Genomic DNA, 21,336 nt, shown 5'->3' with positions numbered 1-21,336 from the left:
AGTATGAACCAGACCAATAAATAAACCGTCATATCATCCAAACCTAACCTTGACTTTGAGCTCAGTGCAAGCCGATAAAATCAGACAAGCAACAAGCAAATAACAAAAATAGCTTTTATATTTAGTGTTACTGACTTCGCATTAAATTTATATTTAATAATATCATCATAAAATTCTGGTGTCTAAATTCATGCTAAACAAATTTTATATGAAAGCGAACAAAATGAAATCTGAGGTTTGGTTCTGCACGTGTTCTTCTTTTTCTTCTTTTTCAGATGCAATTTGTTGTGAAAATCAAAAAGATTTTCATCGTAATAAACTGTTCTGTTGTTGTGGATTTTGAGTTTAGATTTTTTGTCAAACCTCAGTTTCCAAGGTCAATAATACAACTTTAATTTTAACCATATCACCCACGCCGACGTTAAAACCACAGAAAAGGGAATAAAAGGACGTAACGTAGGAGGCGTCTGCAGTTCATATATAAATTTAAACAAGTTTAAAAAAGGAAAAAAAAATATCTAAGTGTAAATGAGATCCTTGAGGTCCATCAGTCCATAGTTTCTGATAGAAGCTGCTGTTTCTCCGTCGACACGCCGGAGTTCGTGAGATGGTTTGTGTGTCGCTGTGTGTTACAGGATTGTTTTCTCTCTGTCTGCAGTCGGTTTCAGTTTGGGATCACTGTCGCTTTCTTTTTCTGTCCCATGATTCTTCACTGATTTTAATGGAAGTGAAACCTTCCATGTGTCTGTGTTTCTGTTTCGTTTTGTTTTGCGGTGGTGGCTCTCGTCGTCGTTTCACCTCTCCTTCTTATTACACATCACATGCTCTCTTTTTTTTTTTTTTTTTAACTGACTGGAAATGATCTGAAGTGATTTCTGTCGTGCACAATCCACATCTGTTCTTCTTTTTTCCCTCCTCCCTGTCCGATCTTCTCATGCGCCTCAGAGTCTCAACCGAGTTTGAGAGAAACGGGAGACTTGAGGGCTCAAGGTGAGGTTACGTGTCCCCGCCCCCTCCCCAACATGTTGGTCCACCTGTCAATCAAAGGCTTCAGTTTGCCCCCCCCCCCCCCCCGCCAATAGGAACCCCTGGCTCTGCTTTGTTTTCTCTGGATGTTTTTATGGTGTTTTTGAGCTTTGCCTTTGAGTTATTTTTTTTTAATCAATGCATGGCACTGTACTTGTGTACTTGTGTGTTGCTCTGTTAGCATGGCATGTTTGTGTTCCTGTCAGCCTGAAAAAATGCTAATAATACCCCAAAAACACACGTGCCACTAATCGAGCATGGATGTGTCTAACCCCAGTTCACATCACATTCACTGTCACATAGTTGAGTTTTAGTAGAAAATAAATATCCACCAATCTTTGAAAGACCCAGAAGGTCATTTAAAAACGTTCACCACTGCTGTGGACGGATTTCCAGAATCCTCTAAGACTCTTCTAAACATCTGGATTAAAAAAAAAAAAATTCATCCACTTCTCAGTGAACAAACAAAAAACAAAAAAAAGATTTTTAACCTTTTTCCTCAGTTGAGATTTTTCCATCTTGTCCAGGCAGCTGCAAATGACACTGATTGTTTTTAATCACACAAAAAAGCAAAAGTTATTTTACATGAAAGTATAAAATAACAAAGTTGAAGTGATTAGTTGCTTCATCGATTATTGGTTGATTTAAAAAAATAAAATAATAAATTTGGAACTGATTCTTTGCAAACATCTAATTAAGACCCAAAGACGATTAATTCACCGTCACATAAGGCTGAGAAAAATGAAAATGTTTGCTTAAAAAATAATTAAAACATCTGTCATCAAAATAGTTTTCAGTTAATTATCTTTAAATCGACAAATCGCTCCTGCATCAGTCTGAGCAGGTGATAGACTGATCCCGACGTGACCACACGTTAAACAGTTTCTTTAGTGTTGACTGCATTGATTCAGTCTTTACTGACACAGCAGCCTCGTGTTAATTTCTGTGATAATTACTTTAAAGAGTTCAGTCCAGTGTGGTAAATAAATACGCTGAGTCGGTGCATCTGTAATTGAAAAAGCTGTTTTGACATTTAATCGACCCGAGGGTTAAATTTTAAATTGAGGAGATAAATGTGAGATTGACACGTGTGATGTGACGATGAACAGAATCTTTAGTTGGTTTATGTGTTTTGTCATTTCCAGCCGTCAGGACACGAGTCGCCACCTGGGAAAAGGGTTAAAAAACATTTTGCCGTCTTTGTGGAAACTGAATCGTTAAACGACCGTGTAGGTTTTACAAAGATGGCCGTGTGTTTATTTTTCAGAGAAACAGATGCTGAGTGTGGAGCTCTGAAATGACTAAATGTAGCAGTAATTAACATACAACTGAACTCATCAATAAATAATAAGTTAAACAATGACGATGGAGTGTATAAAGAAATATGAATCTTCACACTTTTCTTTAAAAAACAATAATAATTATTGTTATTATCATGTTTTTGTTCTTCATCACCAGTTGGTTGATAAAAGAAATTAGAACTTCATTTAATTTTTTTAACCATAATACTCCTGCTACATTTTGTCCGCTTTGAGCCTCCGTAGCTCAGATCAGCCATGTGACCTGAATGTAATGTAATGATACACAGACTGGTGTTGGGAAGTGTCTCAGGTGGAAACAAACATCAGCCTGCGGCTGGTAGAATCACCTACCAGCTGCTCTGAACTGATGAAATTCATATTTTTACTCAGCAGAGAATCAAAGGGTGATCTCTGTGGTGAAACAAAATGGCTGCTGAATCTCTAAATCCACCAGACACTGCTTTAACAAAGTGAACAACCTGTGGACCAAACCTTCGAGGCTAAAACTTTCCCTTTTGTCCTCCTCTCTCCCGACAGTCGCCATGTACCTGGGGATCAAAAAGGGGAAAATAAAGACAGTAAACCCCGCTCCCTCAGATTCACTTGGAGTATGAGGACCACCAGCTCCATGGAGCCTTGCGATATCATGCGGGAGATTCGCAAGGTGCTCGATGCCAACAACTGCGACTACGAACAGCAAGAGAGTTTCCTGCTTCTTTGCGTCCACGGGGACGGGCGAGCCGAAAACCTGGTCCAGTGGGAGATGGAGGTTTGCAAGCTGCCCCGTCTTTCCCTCAACGGCGTCAGGTTCAAAAGGATATCCGGATCATCCATCGCTTTCAAAAACATTGCTTCCAAAGTTGCCAACGAGTTAAAGCTATGAACAAAAGGGTTTAAAAGTATACATATATATATCTAGAAGTATTTAAGCTGTACAATCATCCAAGTAGCAGTTTCCAAATGTCTCCTTTTTTTAAAACAAAATACAGAGTATGTATTGAATATTATAATGTATAGATTAAGGCTTTTGGCAATAATCACTGAATTACCTACTAATATCTCAGTCTATTCTGGCCACACGGGGTCGACATTAACGAGTTGAATATGATTTGTCATGCTGTGAATGTGGACAAATAAGCATTTCTAGTCTTATTTATTTCATCTTTATTTTTTTTTCTCTCCTGGAAAAAGAAAAAAATTACGTAGCATTTTGTTTTCAGTGTAAATAATGTATCTTACTTTCAAGACAGCTTCACTGCAGTACTCATTTTTTGTTTTTTGTTTTTTCTTTTGTATTTCGTTAAAAGGTAGAGATGATGGGGAGTCTGTGTAAATGCCCACATGGTTAAGGTTCACTCATGTCTCAATTAAAGTGTCTGTCAACTTGAACGTCCTGTCTCACGCTGATCATTTGTGTCCAGACACAGTAAAGACGAACACACAGAAACGTACGGAGCTTTATTCCAGTATTTCCATGTGTGGTTCAGTGTTTTTCTTTTTTGTTTTAGTCATTTTAAAAAGGACAAATTACGGAAGGTTAAAAATAAAAAGCCTTTAAAAATATGAGCTTGTACTTTATAAAAAACACAGATGTGTATCAACCTATTCCATATATGTTCTTTACATGTATTAAACACTGAACTGCTGAAGTTAAAGGTTGTTTCACTAAATATCAGTGTAGCACATCGTTTCTGAAATGTGTCCTCGCTCGATAATCTTTGAAGGAATCTGCTGCCGTATGAAATGATTGTGTTTAGATTAAATTTGGTGGAAATTTTATTTATTTTTAAAAAGCCCAAAAACTTAAACCTGCTTTGGCTCAGTTGTGAGCTGGAGACACTGGTGTGAAGGTTCAGTCTTACAATGAACTGTTGCTCCTCCTCAGTTGATCAGTTTTCAGTGTTTTGTTTGATCCATCTCTGTAACTGTCCTGTGTGTCTGTACTGAACAGAAGGCCGCTGTCTTTAACATTAAGTCCTGATAGAAGAAGTGAAACAAGACTTAGATTTCCACACTTGTCTGATTTGAACTGCAGCTGCTCTCAGGCCAGAATCAGCAGACTGATTATTAATATTTACACATGTACCAAAACCAGTGTCACTCCAGGGATCACAGTTCAACTTCAACCAGAACTTTTTATTTCATATCAGAACCATCCTCGCCTTACAGGAACGTTTCATTTTAAATAAACAAATCCAAACTGTAATACAGAGTGCATTCCAGGACAGAGTCAAACATTCATTCAGACAGAGGGGAGGGGGAGAGAGGGGGACAGGGGTTGGGGTGGGGATTGGGAAGGGAAAAGGGGGAGGGAGGAGAGGGTGCTAGGAAGAGGGAAAGGGGGAGAGTGGAGGTGGTTGGGTGTTGGGACGTCTTTACTTCTGGGCGGGCATCAGGTCGTCGATGGACTGGCCCTTCTCCAGCCTCTTCTCCATCTCAATCAGCAGCTTGATTCCATCGACAACCATCTGCACCAGCTCCACCTCAGAGAAGCCCAGTCTGTCAGCGTTAGAGATGTCAAACACTCCGCCCACAGCAGCCGTGTCCACACCACCTGATGGCAGCAAGACAAAAAAATATTCACACACCGAGACTAAAGTTAGAATCATTGTAGTTAACATGAACATATTTACTGCTCTTTAATTTAGATAAACAATCTGTGGTAAAGCAGAAAGTAGGATTCACTCCTACAATAAAAAAAAAAGTAGGTTATTGTACCAGTTCCACGCTTCTGGAGCCTCAGCTTCTTGAGAATCTCCTCGAACTTGGCGTGTTTGCTCATGTTGGGCAGCTTCACGTGCACACCTGCACGCAGGCCAGTGCCCAGGTTGGATGGACAGGTGAGGACGTAGCCCAGGTGCTCATTCCACATGAAAGCATGGTCTCTTTCCTTGAACAGGTTCTCAATCTAAGCAGAACAGAACCAGGCCAATGAGTTGTTTGTACTGTACGAGTTAAAAATCTCAGTGATTTACACATCACACGTCTTTCAGTCTGACTCGTGAGCAGAAAAACACAAACTACAGATTAATGACTTGTTTTGTTAGAAACTGATGAAGTTCCTGTTCCCAACCTTGGTGAGTCCGGTACAGAAGCGAGCGAACACTTCCTTCATGTTGCCTCCTTTCTGCATAGAAATCACACGCAGGTGGTCCTCCTCATTCACCCACACCAGGAATGTCTTGTTGTCATTGTGCCTGAAGACAAAGGCAGAAAGGGTGAGACTCATCTTCCTTCAAACCTGGCTCTACCAGTGGAAATACTGACAAATGGCAGTAACGATGAAGCCTCACCAGATGCCCCTGGCGTCAGGCCAGTCGCGGGCCATCCCTGAGGCCAGCAGCAGAGGAGACACTGGCTTGTCGAAGAGGAAGTGGTCGTCGATGAGCTGCTGCTGCTCGGCGTCTGTCATGTTCTTCAGGGCGTAGTATTTCCCCTTCAGGTCTCCAGACAGGGAGGCCAGAGCTGCAGAGGAGATACAAGTTTCACAATCATAAATATCAAATGTGAAAAACACAGAGCAAGATGTAAAACCAATAGTGACAGTGCTCAGTCTGTGACGAACTGCTCTGGCAGATCAGGTGAATCCTGGCGCTCAAACAATGAGCTGAACAGAAAAATAGTTGGCAGCTGTCCGTTCATTTTTCAAGTCATTTAAACAAAAAGGAAAAACAGAGGGTGTTTTGATATCACCTCAGGATTTAAGAAAATTAACACTGTGAATCAGCTGATGAATCAGGATGATAACGGACACATTAATGGATAATGAAGGCCATTAGTCGCAGCACCAGTGTCCAGCATCAGGAAACACAGCTGAGCCTAGTTTATTTTTACCTATGTGCTGTGCTATAATGCGTTATTCCACTAGATGGCGTCCACTGCCACACAATGACTTCACTGTGGTCCCAGGCCACAGACTTGAGCTCCAGTTTTACATAACAATCATTCAGCTGGAGCCACGTCTCCATCTGGAGTCAGAGTCAGTCTCTCAGTGTGGACAGAAGCAAAGTACCTGTATTATCATTAACCAGCTTCCTTCAGCTGCAGGTTAAATTGGCCCCTTTACCTTCGATGGACAGCTTCTCCACAGCACGCCGCTCTCCTCGGCTGCAGTGTGGTGGCAGGGAGAAGCCACGGACGCTGCGTCCTGTTCGGACACGGGAGCTCAGAACGTAGTTGGAGTCGAGGTCGTCACCACCCTTAGAGAGGACGACATGTTAGTTTCTTTGTTCAGTTGCACCATCACGCTCAGCCTGGTTACATGATGGCAGAGCTGCGGTACCTTCAGGTTGTCTGAGTTGAGGTCAGTCTTGTGCTTGTCTGTGGGTTTGTATCCTCCATGTCTGTCCTCGATCACGGGGTCCAGCAGCTCTTTAAAGACCTCGTACGTCTCCTCGTCTCCAGCAACACAGCCCACAGTCATAATAAAGGGGTGGCCTGTACACAAAGTTGACAGGTCAAAGGAGACAATGGACAGAAAACACACAGACAAAGTGACATCCTCACTAACTCAATGTGCTGAGTGTCATCAGGTCTCAGGATGGGACTGTGTTACTGTACCAGGATTATCAACCCCTGTCTGAATGACACCATCTATGGTGAAGCCGTTGGGTGTAGCCCGCTGTCTCAGCTGCTTGTACATGTCCAGGGTTAAGAACTTGGCCATGTGGTTGTTGTGCTGACTGAGATCTGGGAAATCATCCTCATCCGACAGCCTCTTCAGCGTCAGCTTGGCCAAACACTCAGAGCTAAACAGAGACAGTCTACAGGGTGAGGACAAGTCACCTGCCATACCTCAGTTACCATGTATGTCTTTATTATCTGAACCGTTTACACATGGTCCACTCAGGAGGACAGGCCCACACTGTCCAGGTTTTTCTTACAGCTGACATAAAACTGAAGCAGCAGTGGATTATCAGCTGCTGCCCTGCACACATTGTGTAACACTGGTAATCTTTACCATTTGCTGTAAAGCTGTGTAATATTGCTCTGATAGAGGCCCATTTAGAGTTTCTAACTGCCCGGCTCTCCATATGTCTGTAAATGTTGGTCATAGCTTATCCCTTTGACAAGGTCACAGTGCAAAAAGCTGTTAGTGTTCCCTCGCAGGAACATGAAGCTCACGGCGCCGCTGCGGCCATTAAGCGCGGTCGATCAGGCTGAACAGATGGCTGTTCCGCCGAAAAGCCGCTTGGGTTTTTACCTGGGTTATCAACCCCAGTCTGAATGACATCATCCAGAGTAAATCCACTGGGTGTCTGTTTGCTCCTCAGCCGCTCGTACATAGCAGGAGTCAGGACCTTGGCCATATGATTGTTGTGTTTGCTGAGGTCCGGGTACTCCTGCTCTGAGCCGTATTTCATCTTCATCTGGTTGTGCGTGTTACCGAAAGGCATGGCTGATCCCTGGGCGGAGGATGGAGGAAGACACGGTGAAAAGCAGCGAAACAAAGTGACTGCTGAGTGCGGACAGTCAGTATCAAGTCTACAGCTCATTCCGACATTATGATGGATTTTACAATTTAGCACAAATGACTAAACAGGAGCAGACAAACCATGTAATAACCTCAGTGATTTCACAAAGCTGCAGAAATGTGCAACAGTCACCTTTGTACACGTTGTGCATCGTATCATTTTATATTACTTTCTACTCCAGTGTTAACACTAATCCTTATAGTGAAAAACGGACATGTCCATAAGGCCAAGATGAGCTGTCTGTCCCGCCCTGCGATTATTTCACCGTTAAAAACTGGAGATATTCTGCCTGTGTGACGGAACTTAAGTTAAATTCATTCCTACCTGTTGTTGTCGGATTTGTGGACTACTACTACTACCAGGGGTAGAAACAAAGATCCCTATTTTTCCGGCCGAGGAGCTCACAAACCACCAGCTACGTCCTTACAGCTCTCCGCTCAGCCTGATGCCTTCAGATCGGGTTTTATAGCAGACCATCTCTGCTCCCATTGGTCAGTATTTGTAGTCCATTCATTCAATTGGACGCGCAGATTTGGCTCCAGAGCAGACTCCATCTACATCCAGACTTCACACTAATTCACTTTTTTGTACAATAACTCGCAGTTTGAGAATAAAATCAAAGTATATGATCCAGTCACCTTTCTCAGGATTGCTCTCCCGTTACACCAACACACCTCTGTTGAGTTCAGGGGAACCGATGTTAACGTTCAAGTGACACATGAATGACACAGTGAATAAATAAAGCCAGTCTGTAATAATACACAGTGAATAAATAAAGCCAGCCTGTAAACTTATCACTTATACAGCCAATTAAACTAAATGTTGTCAGGTGCAATGGCTTCTGTGATTTTAATATACCGGCAGTGAAGTGTACATTTACATTTAAGTACCGTACATAAGTACAGTTTTGAGGTACTCACTTGATTATTCCCGTTTTATACTACTGTAAACCTCTACTCAACAATATTTCAGAGTAAATCTTATCCTTTTTATTCCACTGCTTTTATTTGACAGCTATATATAGCAGTTGTATTTTATAAACAAATAAACATATGTGAAGTTTATAAAATCCAACACACTGTTAAAAGTAAATCAGTGATTTTTGGATTGTCACCCCTTACAAAAAAAATCGTGTTTCCCTGTTGAGCAGCTCAAGTTTGAAGTGAATCGCAGATCTACAGATCATCTGCACGGCCACATTGAACCGACTCTATGTGCGGAGGGAGATTATCGATTCGCGAAACGGTTCATCATCCGGTCTCGTCGACCTAACTTCCCCTGAAAACAACACCACATGTGTGGAGAATGAATGGTGGCTGTCAGCGGTGTTCACATGCACGTACAGCGACATTAAAAGCAGGATTTGCCGTTTGCTGACCAGATTTTGTGTTCGTATTAAACTCCAAGGGACACCACTGCCGGAGAAGGTAGGTCAAGTGTCGCCAACGTTCCTTTTAGTTGCTTAGCCTATTAAACTGTAGCAGTAGCTAACGATAGCATGCTAGCTAGTTAGCTAGCAAGCAGAACCAGCGTTCAAAGTAAAATTCATTAAAACTTGGGTGTAATGTTACTTTAGCTAACGGACATTTTGTACTGTGACCTTGTGTGTGTGTTTGATGCTATACAGCATGTCCATTGTTTCTAAACTGTATTCAAAATGATACCCGATAAGTTTACGTTAGCTGGCTAGCTAACCGCTCGCATCGACGGTGAATCAGCCAGTTAACGTCCGTTTGGATGATATCGCTGTTAAACTGCGGGATTAACGTTACAGAAAACCGTACAGGGGTGTTGCGTCGAAGTGTATTTCCTCTCCATTCATCGGTCTTTTTCTTATTTCTACCAACGTTATTCTCATCAACGCCATCTCTCCCATCCAGTATCTCTTCTGCGGCTAACTTTAACAACCTAACCTAAGATGAATCATGAAGTTCAGCGATACGGGAAACTGAGGTTAACTGAAGTGGAAACAGACTTCGACTACAAAACCCCGATTTCCACCGATGAACATCAATATATAATGAATATAAGGTTAAAGGAGCAGCGGTAGCATTCAGTCGTCTCACTCACATCTGCTCTATGTTTCCTGACATGCTTTTGGCCTGTTTTCTTCGTGGAGCAGAAAAATGAATCCGTCTTCTCTCTCTCTGGGGTTTAGTCGTTAAACTAAAGGACCGTTAACGGTTTCAAACAGTTTGAAAGATGTTGGGTTTGAAATTTAACGGCCCGTGCGCGAGGTTCCGCTGTGGGCCGCAGAGATGTTGCCACGGCAACGAGCTTCATACAACACGATAATATGGATTTTGAAGTCCACACTATTACAGACATGTAAAAGATCATTTATTTATCTGTTTACTACCATAACAAAAAAAAAAGGTGTAAATGTGAAGAACTTGGTCCCATATATCAAGACATAAACAGTGGTTATTATGACTTGTCACTTGAATCCAGCTTATGTTTGATTGTCACCTGTGCAGGTGAAAGGAGCAATAAAAGAGGAAGTTACTAAAATAAGCTCAGCTCAATAAAACATTTGATTATCTTACCCATAGCATCAAGGCAGATTTAAATATTTCATTATGGTTAGGTAAAGATGTTCATTCAAAAAGACTGTCCCAGGCGTATGTTCAAAATATCTGGGCAAGAAAAAGGCCCAAAAGAACAGTGGACCTAAAGTAGACTGTTTAGAGGATTGTATTTTCCTATTGTAAGCATATTGTTTGTTGATAAAAAGTGTTCTTTGTTGACTTTTGATTGGTTTATAACCTAAATAAATCCAGCCTGAGTTCATCTTTTACCCTCTTGTTGCAGAGGGACGTGTTCACCATGAGTTTTGTGGAGTACTCAGACTTCATTCAGGACGGGGACATTGCCATTATCTATTTGGGCCACGACTCCACGATGCCTGTCAAGGTCCAGCAGGGTGCCCAAACGCAAACCCGCTACGGAGTCATTCGCCATTCGACAGACCTGATTGGTCAGCGTTATGGATCGAAGGTCACCTGCAGCAAAGGTGGCTGGGTCCACGTTCTTCACCCAACACCCGAGCTGTGGACGGTCTCCCTGCCGCACCGCACACAAATCCTCTACACCACAGACATCGCCACCGTCACCATGATGCTGGAGCTGAAGCCGGGATCCGTCGTGTGCGAGTCAGGTGAGGGCCGATTCACATTCATGTCTGATGTGTCAGGAAAGGTGTCAGGAGGCAAGGTTGTCACTGTGGCGTTACTCAACAGTCAAAGATCACACACATTTAGTTTAAATCAGGAGGAACATATCACCCTGTCTTTAGAAGACAAAGGAGAGAAGCTGGGGCTGGACTGATGTGAATGGTCACACTCGACTTACTGCATTGTTGTTGTGTGTTTGACTCTTCATTCAGCACTGATAACCAGAATCATTATACACAAATAATCAAAAGCTAGATGCTGCCAGGAATGTTTGTTTAAGAGAACACAAAAGTCCATGAGCCACCGGTAGTACTCAGGAAGCCAGCAACCCATTCCATGTTAACCTGATTAAAGCTGCCCAGCTTTGCATGTTAGTGCCTCAGTATACTCGGAACAATTTGTACTTAACTACCAAGAAATCCTGTCGTTTATTGATTTGTTTCGTTACCCAACACCAGCATTTCATGTGAGGGGATTTTTGCGTTTCGAGGTGGAGCATAGGACGTTCTGTTCTACTGCAGCCTATATTTTATTATTTAGTGCGGCTTCAAATCTTTTCCCCAGCGGCTTTAAGACGTGCCTGATTTTTAATGTCCGTGTTCACACCTTTGAGTGTCCAGATGTTCTGACAAACAGAACCTCAGCTGTTTATATTGAACGTTGTGGGATATCCACAGATGTGCCTAAGAAGATTATGTAATCCTGTGCTCTGTTTATTGACATTGTCAGTTTTGTCCTCCCTCTAATTTTCCCCTGTTATTTCCTCCGATCTCTGCTTCCACTTCAGCTCCATCTTCTATTCCCATTTGTTAAATTGCACTCACTCAGAGTGCGTTGGTTTCTTGGTTAATCCCAGTCCAAGGGCAGTGAGGGGGGGTTGGGAGAGGATGTTTGTGTGTGTGCTGCAGTGCTTCATCGTGCTTTACTGCTGGCATGTCACTTTATTGATCGTACTTAGTGAAAATTGCGTGTGTGTGTGTGTGTGTGTGTGTGTGAGCGAGCTCAGATCGGAGAGGTCTCTGGGGTGATGAATGATTGTAGTAGGAAATCTGTTTAGTCAGCACACACACCAGCAGCATGGAGAGAGCTGCACTATCTGCACTGGTATCACGGCACTGTGCTACTTCCCTGATGTAGGTTTAATAAACTGTGCGCGCACCTGGAAGCCTCATCACACCTGAATCCAGAGGAATAATGGTTTGAGTAGCACATAAAATGCTTGGTTTATTAAATTACTTCTTGAATGCAGCATTTTATTAGCTGCACATAACAACACTTGAGACGCTTCATTATGTGTCGATGAGGTGCTAATCAGCGTTTGTACGGCACCGTGGTGACTCATAAGGTTCGGCCTGATAGGCTGTAAGCAGTATGTGCTGTCCCGTGGAGGGGAGACTTTTTGTCTGTGAGCTGTGCAAACATGCAGAGATTAGCGGTGATAATTTTGTTGGCTCTTCTCACTCGGCCTACACGTCGAACCCGCTGAAGGAGCGTTTGGTCAGGTAGAGGAGTCACCTTGGACGCGTGTCGTCCGATTGGGCTGTGTGTTTTATTTTTTCACACCTGTATCAGTGTTTCACAAATCAAAAAGGTCCAGTGCAAGTATACTCAGCAAATATTCAGTGCCACTCAAGGTCTGTTCGTTTTAATGACCTCCTTAACAGAAGGAGAAACGTGTAAGTGACTGAGGAGTAACACAGGCAAACAGTGTGGCAGGATACAAGATTTTACAAATGCAGTGTTGTCTCAACCTAACTGCAAACTGAAGAGCAGAAGAATGCGCTCCCTGTTTTTTCTCCTCTCTCGTTTGTGTCTTCCTCTCGGTCACTACAGCTCCACCAGCCACTCCTCCTGAAATAGACCGAACTCTGGCACTGCTTCGTCTTCTGCCGTCCTCTGCAACTGTAATGACAGCGCTGCTAGAACCCACTGAGGAGAGATGCTTTGCAGTGCGTCAGTGTTGTTTCGGGTGTGGACCATCCTAAAACATTACTGATTACTAAACATTACTAATGTTTGACATTAACATTCACTCTTAGCGTCTAACTGAGCAGCTGCGGCCGCCTGCAGCTTCTCCACAGCAACATAGAACAGAGAATAGAATAGAATATACTTTATTGATCCCTTTGGGAGGTCCCTTGGGGAAATTTGGGACATTTAACATTTAGAGGTGAATGCTTTAGCGGAGCCTGCAGAGGCCAGACTGGGTTACTGACGGGAAGAATTACTCTCTTGCTTTCCCTTTCTAAAATTGCCTGCCTGCCTGGAAGTTCAGTTCTTTGACCCCTGTCCTGGTTTTGCTTCCCGTTCAGCCGACCACCATTCTGTGTTTGATGCAGACGGAGAACAGAAAGCAGAGATGACTTACAGTTCAGGTCAGCGTTCGCCCTCAGCCTCCCCTCCCCCCGCCACGTCTTCATCCTCTGGTCTCGCTGCTTCCTCTCGTACAGTAGCTATGATATGAGTCACGGTTTGCCTTGGCCATTTGCATCAAAGCGAAGGATAATTCATCATTTGAGTAATCGCTTTCTCTCCTGTACACCTACACAGCAAACTGTAGAGGAGAGACACACAGTCCCACGAGTTTTAAATCTTTGTTTCCATAATAAAGTGTGTGATTGTTGCCACCACGTCCTTAAAACCAGCTCCAGATCTTCTGAAACGTGTTCACCGGATCATCTGACTTTTCCTCTTGCGCCACCAGCAGGTTGACATTTGTGGTTTTGAATGACAGACACTCACACATGATGAATTTGAACTGATCCGGTAAATGGTGTTTTTCACCGGGTCAAACTGAGCAGAGCGTCACAGAGACGTCGCTCCCTCTTACACAGCCTTTGAGTAACATTAATATGCACTTTGCTGTGATAGCTATGCACAGGCGTGTTGCACCAACAGTGAGTCACAACATTCATTTCTCAGAGGCTTTGTCACAGTTGTCTGTCGTTCCGTTGCTGTGTGGTCAGATTGTTTTGTGCTTCATCGTTGCTTTCGGCTGTTTTTGTCTTTTTGTTTCACCTCTTGTCCTCAGCACTTTATCCACTTTTTGCCCTTTATTCCTTTTTTAATCTAAAATACGTCCACACAGCTGACACTTCTCTTTATGTGTTATATTCTAACTGTTTTGTACGTACGTGCTTTGGCTTGTATCTGAGTAATAACTGGTACTGAGTGTGATATAAGCACATCCCTGCCCTGAAGTAAACCTCTGGGAAGTTAGTGCAGTCCTGGGTTATCTGACAGTCCTTGTTTGACCTTAGGACGGACTAAGTCTCACGCTCCGAGTGTAAAACAGATCCCTTCTCTCAAACCACACTTTCCCAGATTCAACCATTTGGTTGGAAAATGCACTTTGTGTACTCCGATGCTGCTGCTGCTGAATAACAGTGGAAGACGGGTTAAAAGCTCGTGCCCTGTACTCACATTTTATTTTAATTAAAAAAATTTCTGGTGGACCTGGCTGTCTTCCATCCTTTACATCAGGAGAAGCAGGATGGAAGCTGAACCTGTCAGCTCCCTGACATGAAGCCTGGGGTCCAGAGTTGGACCAACTGTGAGTGTGTTCTAATCATGTTCTACAGGAGGATTAGTGCTGAAACAAATGGTTAAAGTTGACCTAACAGTTACTGGCTTTGTTGCTGCTGCTGTGGTTTTATATGGGACAGTTGTTTGTTTATTCCTCAGCTTTGTATCTGCTCATTTACGTCTTTTTATCCTCATTTCTTCCACTACAACCGTCAAAATCCGTCCACAGTTTCCCCATTTACTGTTGTTTCCAGTCACACACCATCCAGTTCAGCAGCGGGAAGTTTTAGCAAGTCAGAGTGCGGCCGTGGGGTAAACATTGCCCTCTTTGTCGCCGTGCGAACAAAGGCGGCGGTGACGTAATGTCAGGAGGAGGAGGAGGTATGGAGGATGGGATCTGCTGGCCTTAAGCTGCAACGCTCCATTCCCCCGCCTTAACTGCAAGTCATGTGACGGGAGCTGTTTTTCTTCTTGTAGAGAATCAGACACACTCACATCATTCCTTCACCACCTGTACATCAGCGGGCATTGTTTACAGCAGGAGGACTGACAGTGCTGCTTCCGGGCAAAGAAGGCCCACTCAGAAATGTAGCATCCACTTATCAGAGTGGAGAGAGAAGCAGCGTGAGAATGTGGGTGTGTGTCGTAGTAACAGCTGGGAGCTTTGTGTTATGGCTGTATTAGGATAGAGGGACGATCCCAGTGTCCAAAGTTTGAACTTGGACACTGAGGACAGTAATACAGGACCTTTTCTTTATCTGAAGAACTGATAGTGTGTAAACAAACTCTGCGTCCATGCTGGTCACGTTTGAAGATGCAAAGTCATTAGCATGTCACTGGTACTTTGTTTCTGCTCGTGCTTCGTGTTTGCAGCTACTCGACAGTGGCCTGTATGTGACCAGCGTTAGTTCAGATGTGTTAAAATTAGATTTTGCACCTTTCGAGATCTTAGTCATAAGTAATATTATTTTCAGACCTGTCCGTGGCAGAGGAAGTTTTGGACGGGTGTTTACAGACAGTTAAATGCTGCCTGTAAACATCAGAATGGTCCTGGAGGACTGAAAAATGCCCATTACATTTTCCCAAAGCTCAAAGAAATTCAGTTTATAATCACAGAAGAACAGAATCCCTGCTGTACTCACTCATTCATCGTTCCTGTGGCGTCTGCGTTGCAGGTACAGGAAGCGGCTCTCTCTCCCACGCCATCCTACGTACCATCGCCCCCACAGGTCACCTGCACACGGTGGAGTTCCACCAGCAGCGGGCGGAGAAGGTGGCCGAGGAGTTCAAGGAGCACCGCGTGGATCACCTGGTCACCGTCAGGAACCAGGACGTGTGCAAAGACGGGTTCGGCGTGACCGGGGTGGCCGACGCTGTCTTCCTGGACATCCCCAGCCCCTGGGAGGCGGTGGGGCACGCCAAGGCTGCCATGAAGAAACAAGGTGAGACGCACCTGTGCATGTGTATGTGGCTGTTTAACGGGCTAAGGTTAGAATTGGGTTTGGGTTCAGGTTGGCGTTAGGATGAGGCATTTTGTTGAATGAATAAATGAATAAATCGTCCCAGATTTAACTTAAATAAATGCAAAGTACAGAGTAAGGAGGTCACCGTTTATATGAGCAGGCACTATTCTTTCAAATGGGCTGTAACATCTTCAACAAATCCTGTTAAAATGTTGTTTAAAAAGGAAAATTTCCCAATGACACATCGTCAGTGACTATTATTATTTCATCATCAGTTACCATGTTACGCCCAGTTTGTCAGCGGTTTCTGCTCAGACCACATTTTCAGCCCGTCCTGAGAAACACCGGACTGAACAGTATTTTGCAAAGTTTGATTTAGATTTTGGTTCAGTGGACGGTGGGACAGATCATCTCACTGCTGAAATTCAGAACGTGGCCTTCACATGTCTGACGGGAGTATTTAAACTTTAAACTGACTAACTGCTCAACACTAGTATTTGTTGAGTTGTTCTGATGAGTTAATAAAATAAGTGTAAGGTATTTGGATGCACTGGTACATGTACGGCTTTGCCACAGAGGAACACACTCCACCGCCTGATGATGACTTTCCTGTGACTCGTCCTGGCACAGCAGGAACATGACTGTGACTGAGCACATTTTAAAATACAAGTCAGTGAATGCACCCCCCACCCCCCCACATCGCTCCTGCCCAGCACTGCTCTCATTAACTTTGTCCTTGTGTGTTAGTTCCTGGTCACAGGAGAACAATATCAAGTCATCCGGTGCGGCAGAAAGCTTCTGTGTCAGGGTCTCTGTGACAACCAGGACCAGCAGCGTGTCTGGGCAGGTTGGCCGCTCACTGAGGTGGTCGGTGTTAACTGAGCTCCTAACGTTTCGTTTTCAGAGGCGTGAAGAAGCTCTGCCGGAGTCTGAAGACGTTAGGAGCTGTTCAGTTATCGTCTTTGCATTCAACACGATTAAAATGTGAAAAGGTCAGATCCAAACTGTATTTAGTCTGATCTCGGATCTTTACCTGCACACCTGCTTATTCCTCAGCCAATCGCGTGGCTGCAGTGCAGGTACAGGTCAGGAGCTTCGGTTACTGTTCACATCAAACATCAGAATGAGGAAACAGTGTGAAAGTGTTTGGTAGAAGGAAAAGTTCTCAGTGCTTTGCATCACCGTGGTTGAAGTAAACACCACAAACATAAACAAAGTCCTTTCACTCAAATCAGTTCATCCAGTGAACTGACTGGACTGTCTCACTCACCGCTGAGACGCACCGGATCAGGGTTTCATGAGTCTGTAACATAATGTTCCTTAGGCACATAAATGCAGCACGATTTAAAAAACTAAGCCCCAATATGAAGAGGAATGCAGGAGGAGCAAAGATGCAGCTCTCTCCCACCTCCTGTCTGACTCCCTTTTATGGTGCCACTGCTGCATATTCTTTTCATAAGCTGTTGACCCCACACACACACACACACACACACACACACAGATACAGATAAATAGAGTGCAGCCATTGTAGAAGCAGTCCCATGACCATACAGGGTTATGCTGCAGGGAGAGAGCTGGTGAATGTGGCTCCATAAGGAAAAAGGCTTGGTTTGCTTCCCGCTGCTCAGGCTGGATGTTTTCTCTGGAGAGCCGGAGCCAGGCTGAGCACCGCTGCTCCAAAATGCTTCAGCAGCCAAACAACAAAAGGTTGGAAAGTTTAAAAAAAAAAAAAAAACAACAACAACCTGCAGAGAGTCAGAGGTGTCATGAACCTCACGGCAGGACACTTCTTCCACCCGTCCGCTAATGAATTCATTGACTAACCATATCTGCTCTGGTGACAACATCCATTAATTTGACTGAGAGATCTTTTCTCAGGCTCAGGAACGAGTTGCTGAGACCTTATTTACTGCCTGTGAAATATTTCTCTTTTTTTTCCCTCCAAGTTGTAATTCTGCTGATGCTTTGGCCAGCGGCCTGGCCCTGTATTCAGCTGTTCTCCTGACTGAGCTGACCCCCCTCCCTGCCCCCTCAAAGACTTAGGAGTCTTATTATGCAAGTTTAAAGCAAACATGTCCCATCAACCCAAACGCTCAAGAACCAGGGACTTTACAATCAAGGAATCATGAGACGCCCTTGTATAATCATCAACCCGACCCCTCCCTGTGTGTTCGCACTGGTTGCCAGGAGACCATTGAGTTGTGTTTATGGCCGTCGGGAGGGAGAACAGTGGTCCTGTTAGCTGAAGGAACGACTGCTATCTGAAACATCCGCGAGTCTCCTGCAATGTTTATCAGACACGATGATAAATGCTGCTCTCTGCAGGCCTGGTCTTTATTTCACTGATTAACTCTGGAGTGTGTTACGCGTTGGTGACTGTTGAATTTGAAAACAAAAGAAAAGCAAGTCAAAGTTTTACAAGTAATGCAAAGACAGCCGTGCGTACGTACAGTTAGCTCAGTCTGGTTCATTAAACCTCATCCCAGCGTTCTCCAGCTGCACTGCTCACATCAGGTCAGCCGGTGAAAGTGCTCTTGGCTCGCCGTTCCCTCCCGCTGTGATCACCGCAGGGTTTCATTTAGAGGCGAGAGGCCGCGGCTCGGAGGCAATCTCTGTTTATCGGAGCGTTGGCTCGTCCCCCTGATGATCCACAGACTTCAGCCTGGAGCCCAACGGGTCACAGGTCTGCTGAGTCAGGGAAAGAATACGCTTCGAAACGTTTGGGTGTAAGAAAAACAAATTATTAATAGGAGGTGCAGCGTCCTGGGTTTCCCCAGAGTGAGACTAAATTTCTCCTTCAGTCCACGTTGAGTTTAGAAATCTGGTTCAGATTATTTATCTGTGTCCATGGATGTTTTTACAGGCATAATTATTTCAGATGAACACACACCTTCTGTACTGAGAGGAAGATTGGATTTGTAATCTTTGGGAGCATACCTGTCCACAAACCCTCTGAATCTCACGCCAATGTGGCGTCTTCTGAGGTGGAGCACTTCTCTCTGTGTGTTGGCCTCAAAAGAACAAGGTGAACAGGGTTAAGTGGATCTGCAGTGACCTTGTCTCGTGCCTGGTGCTGTATCTGTACCTGGTTATGGTTCAGATCTGGACAGTAACCAGATGTTAGAGACAACCAAAGATTTTAAGGTAAAAATGTCCTTTGATTCCATGTTTATCTTCAGTTTTGGACATTATTTGACGTCCTGGGGAAATCAGTGATAATAGTCTTTCATTTGTTATTAATCACTCTGGTATTTTCCCAACCTTCTCCCATAACTCTGTCTAACCTCCGTCCTGTTGTTGGCCACCGTTCTAATTCAGCTCAGGCTTTTTTCTTTTTACAGCAGGAGACACCTGCCAAAAATATCAGCCATGTTAGAACGGTGAGGACATCAGAGCGAGGTCAGGAGGGCAGTTAGATTAAACGCTCACCGGGGAACATTAAATTTTGTCTTTTGCGATGACCTCTCTCTCTCTCTCTCTCTCTCTCTCTCTCTCTCCAGGAGGTCGGGTGTGCTCGTTCTCTCCTTGCATAGAGCAGGTCCAGAGGACGTGCGAGGCCCTGGCGGATCAGGGCTTCGAGGAGATCAGCACCATGGAGGTCCTGCTGAGGGTCCACGACGTTCGAACCGTCACCCTGCCGCTGCCCGACTTCGGCCCCGACCCCTCCGCCCGGCCTGACATCACAGAGGAGGCGCCTCCCACCTCTGCACCAAACCACGCCTCCGTCGCCCTGAAGACCACCACACCGCCCAGAGAAATCCCAGGTCACACAGGTTACCTCACCTTCGCCACCAAACCAAGAACCTAAAGCTCAGAGCCCAGAATGATTTCTCTCCAGCGTGGTTAATAATCCACTCTGTGCCTCGCTCTAGTGTAGTTTCCTTGTCCGTTTATAAGACTGTGATAATCCAGCAGGGGTACCAGGTTCCTCCTGGTCCCGGTTGGCACTGCAACGCCAAGAGGATTTACAGTTTTGTGTTACATAATTTTGCGCTCCTGTCCCTTGGCACCAGTTTGTTGCTTGCATCAAGCAAGAGTGAAAATCAGGTCGAGAGCGATTGAATTTGAGAAACGTACACTCGCCTCCCCTTTTATAAAAATTACTTTTAATCGCTGTTTTCATTTGTCGGGGAAAGAAATCGTTTTATTTTTCCCTTTTTTTTGTATTCAGGCAAATACAATAAATGTGTGGAAAAAATCACATTTTCCTTTTTCTATTGTACGACAGCATCAACATGTAGCAGAAAGAGAAACAGCTGCCAATGAAAGGTCAAAGGTTAAATCCCCTGTTAAAGTGCCTAAATGAATCGTGTATAAATGAGCAGAGAAAGTTCTCAGAGTGAAATAAAGTCCATCTGCTGAAGAAGACTGACATGGTTGAAAGCTCTGGAACTGGAGTATCCAGTTTAGATGCACAGTAGGGCTGCAAATAGAGATTATAGATTAATCACCTGGTTTTTCCTCAATTGTTTTCTTTATAAATTGTCAGAAAATAGTTAAAATTCTGGTTGTAATTTCTCACAGAAAGTCGAATAGCTGCTTGACATGTTTGACGTCCCTGTTACAGTCCGTCCACATCCCAAAAAAAAAGGCGGAGATGTTGGCGGCAGACTTCCACACAGTCACCGCCACATTTCACAGCCGAGCGGAGCGATCGCACCGCCAGAACGCGACGGTTGAGGTTTCCCATTCCCCTCTCTGAGAGCAGAGATCCGGTGCACAGGGAAGCACCGGAAAATCATTACTGCTCTATTTAATTTGGACTCTGGGTGTTCTCATTCATCTTTCTTCACAAAGCACAACCGGAAGACATCGTTTCCGAACGTTCAGTGTTTAAAATCTGCACACGCAATTTTATGATTTTCACCTTCTGTGAGTGGATGATGCTTTTTTTTTTTTTTTTTTTTAGTTTTCTGACACCTGACTGCTGCTGCTGTTATTAGTCAGAGCCTCCTGCTGCATGGAGAGGCGGTCGATGTGCATCAGGGACGGTACGGGCTGGTGAACGGTATAATCCTGGGCTTACTGTGGGTTATAAAAAGCACTGAGGTTGTTTTAGTCCACTGTGTTGGACGGAGCATGAAGACAGGTTGTTTGCATGTGAGTGTGTATGTTTGTATGTGAGTGAGTGAGAGCAGACAGTTTTCCACTTGTGGACAAAGCCAAAGACCAATCACAGCCTGAGCTCGACAAATATTCAGTTTTACCATCAATGTCTTGGCAGCAAGGCAAAAGAAATCAACCTGCCAACAGTGTGAAACGCACGTTTTATGAACCGCTGAAGTTATTTTGGGGGGAAGTCGCAGAGTCACAGGTCATAAATTAGCTCCTGTTGTTTCTGTTAAACAGTGGAAACAGGGAAGCTGTTGAATCG

At 44.2% G+C, this 21,336-nt stretch overlaps 3 protein-coding genes across 21 annotated transcripts in view; 2 read left to right on the top strand and 1 right to left on the bottom strand.

Annotated features, from left to right (window-relative positions):
* Nucleotides 1–3,716, top strand: part of mark3a (MAP/microtubule affinity-regulating kinase 3a) — a 39,324-nt gene extending 35,608 nt beyond the window's left edge. For 5 of the 18 annotated variants that reach the window (XM_041060083.1, XM_041060072.1, XM_041060073.1 and 2 more), the window contains 2 exons: nucleotides 946–990; nucleotides 2,865–3,716. In XM_041060083.1, coding sequence (XP_040916017.1) covers nucleotides 946–990; nucleotides 2,865–3,210 — 391 coding nt within the window. In that variant the 3' untranslated portion in view covers nucleotides 3,211–3,716. Of the gene's footprint in view, nucleotides 1–945; nucleotides 991–2,864 lie in introns of those variants that run through there. The other 13 variants (XM_041060077.1, XM_041060086.1, XM_041060076.1 and 10 more) reach the window with 6 other exon arrangements.
* Nucleotides 3,717–4,442: 726 nt separating this feature from the next.
* Nucleotides 4,443–8,240, bottom strand: ckba (creatine kinase, brain a). Of its 2 annotated transcripts, XM_041060091.1 has the most exons (8): nucleotides 8,126–8,240; nucleotides 7,531–7,732; nucleotides 6,610–6,764; nucleotides 6,394–6,526; nucleotides 5,621–5,792; nucleotides 5,401–5,524; nucleotides 5,046–5,235; nucleotides 4,443–4,881 (listed from the first exon to the last, which is right to left on the bottom strand). In XM_041060091.1, exons 2-8 carry the CDS (start codon nucleotides 7,721–7,723, stop codon nucleotides 4,703–4,705), a joined length of 1,146 nt encoding a protein of 381 aa, XP_040916025.1. In that variant the 5' UTR covers nucleotides 7,724–7,732; nucleotides 8,126–8,240; the 3' UTR covers nucleotides 4,443–4,702. The 2 variants fall into 2 exon arrangements, with proteins under 2 accessions (XP_040916025.1, XP_040916026.1); XM_041060092.1 differs by lacking the exons at nucleotides 7,531–7,732; nucleotides 8,126–8,240 and adding an exon at nucleotides 6,888–7,456.
* An 834-nt stretch (nucleotides 8,241–9,074) lies between these two features.
* Nucleotides 9,075–20,336, top strand: trmt61a (tRNA methyltransferase 61A). The gene is made up of 4 exons (XM_041060093.1): nucleotides 9,075–9,228; nucleotides 10,613–10,958; nucleotides 15,675–15,941; nucleotides 19,463–20,336. Exons 2-4 carry the CDS (start codon nucleotides 10,628–10,630, stop codon nucleotides 19,768–19,770), a joined length of 906 nt encoding a protein of 301 aa, XP_040916027.1. The 5' UTR covers nucleotides 9,075–9,228; nucleotides 10,613–10,627; the 3' UTR covers nucleotides 19,771–20,336.
* Nucleotides 20,337–21,336: the final 1,000 nt, after the last annotated feature.

This window comes from Toxotes jaculatrix, chromosome 17 (assembly GCF_017976425.1).
Source record: "Toxotes jaculatrix isolate fToxJac2 chromosome 17, fToxJac2.pri, whole genome shotgun sequence".
Classification (NCBI taxonomy): domain Eukaryota; kingdom Metazoa; phylum Chordata; class Actinopteri; family Toxotidae; genus Toxotes; species Toxotes jaculatrix.
The sequence above is the reverse complement of the archived record's forward strand: the minus strand, read 5'-3'. Positions and strand labels throughout refer to the sequence as shown.

What these genes read in the sequence shown, in the direction of transcription:
- ckba (XM_041060092.1), bottom strand. Translation starts at nt 7,119, where the DNA reads ATGGCAGGTGACTTGTCCTCACCCTGTAGACTGTCTCTGTTTAGCTCT. An exon ending in TCAACTCAGACAACCTGAAG is followed by an intron (nt 6,527 to 6,609) that starts GTACCGCAGCTC and finishes GTCCTCTCTAAG; the next exon opens with GGTGGTGACGACCTCGACTC. An exon ending in GGAGAAGCTGTCCATCGAAG is followed by an intron (nt 5,793 to 6,393) that starts GTAAAGGGGCCA and finishes TCTCCTCTGCAG; the next exon opens with CTCTGGCCTCCCTGTCTGGA.
- trmt61a (XM_041060093.1), top strand. Translation starts at nt 10,628, where the DNA reads ATGAGTTTTGTGGAGTACTCAGACTTCATTCAGGACGGGGACATTGCC. An exon ending in ATCCGTCGTGTGCGAGTCAG is followed by an intron (nt 10,959 to 15,674) that starts GTGAGGGCCGAT and finishes TCTGCGTTGCAG; the next exon opens with GTACAGGAAGCGGCTCTCTC. An exon ending in GGCTGCCATGAAGAAACAAG is followed by an intron (nt 15,942 to 19,462) that starts GTGAGACGCACC and finishes CTCTCTCTCCAG; the next exon opens with GAGGTCGGGTGTGCTCGTTC.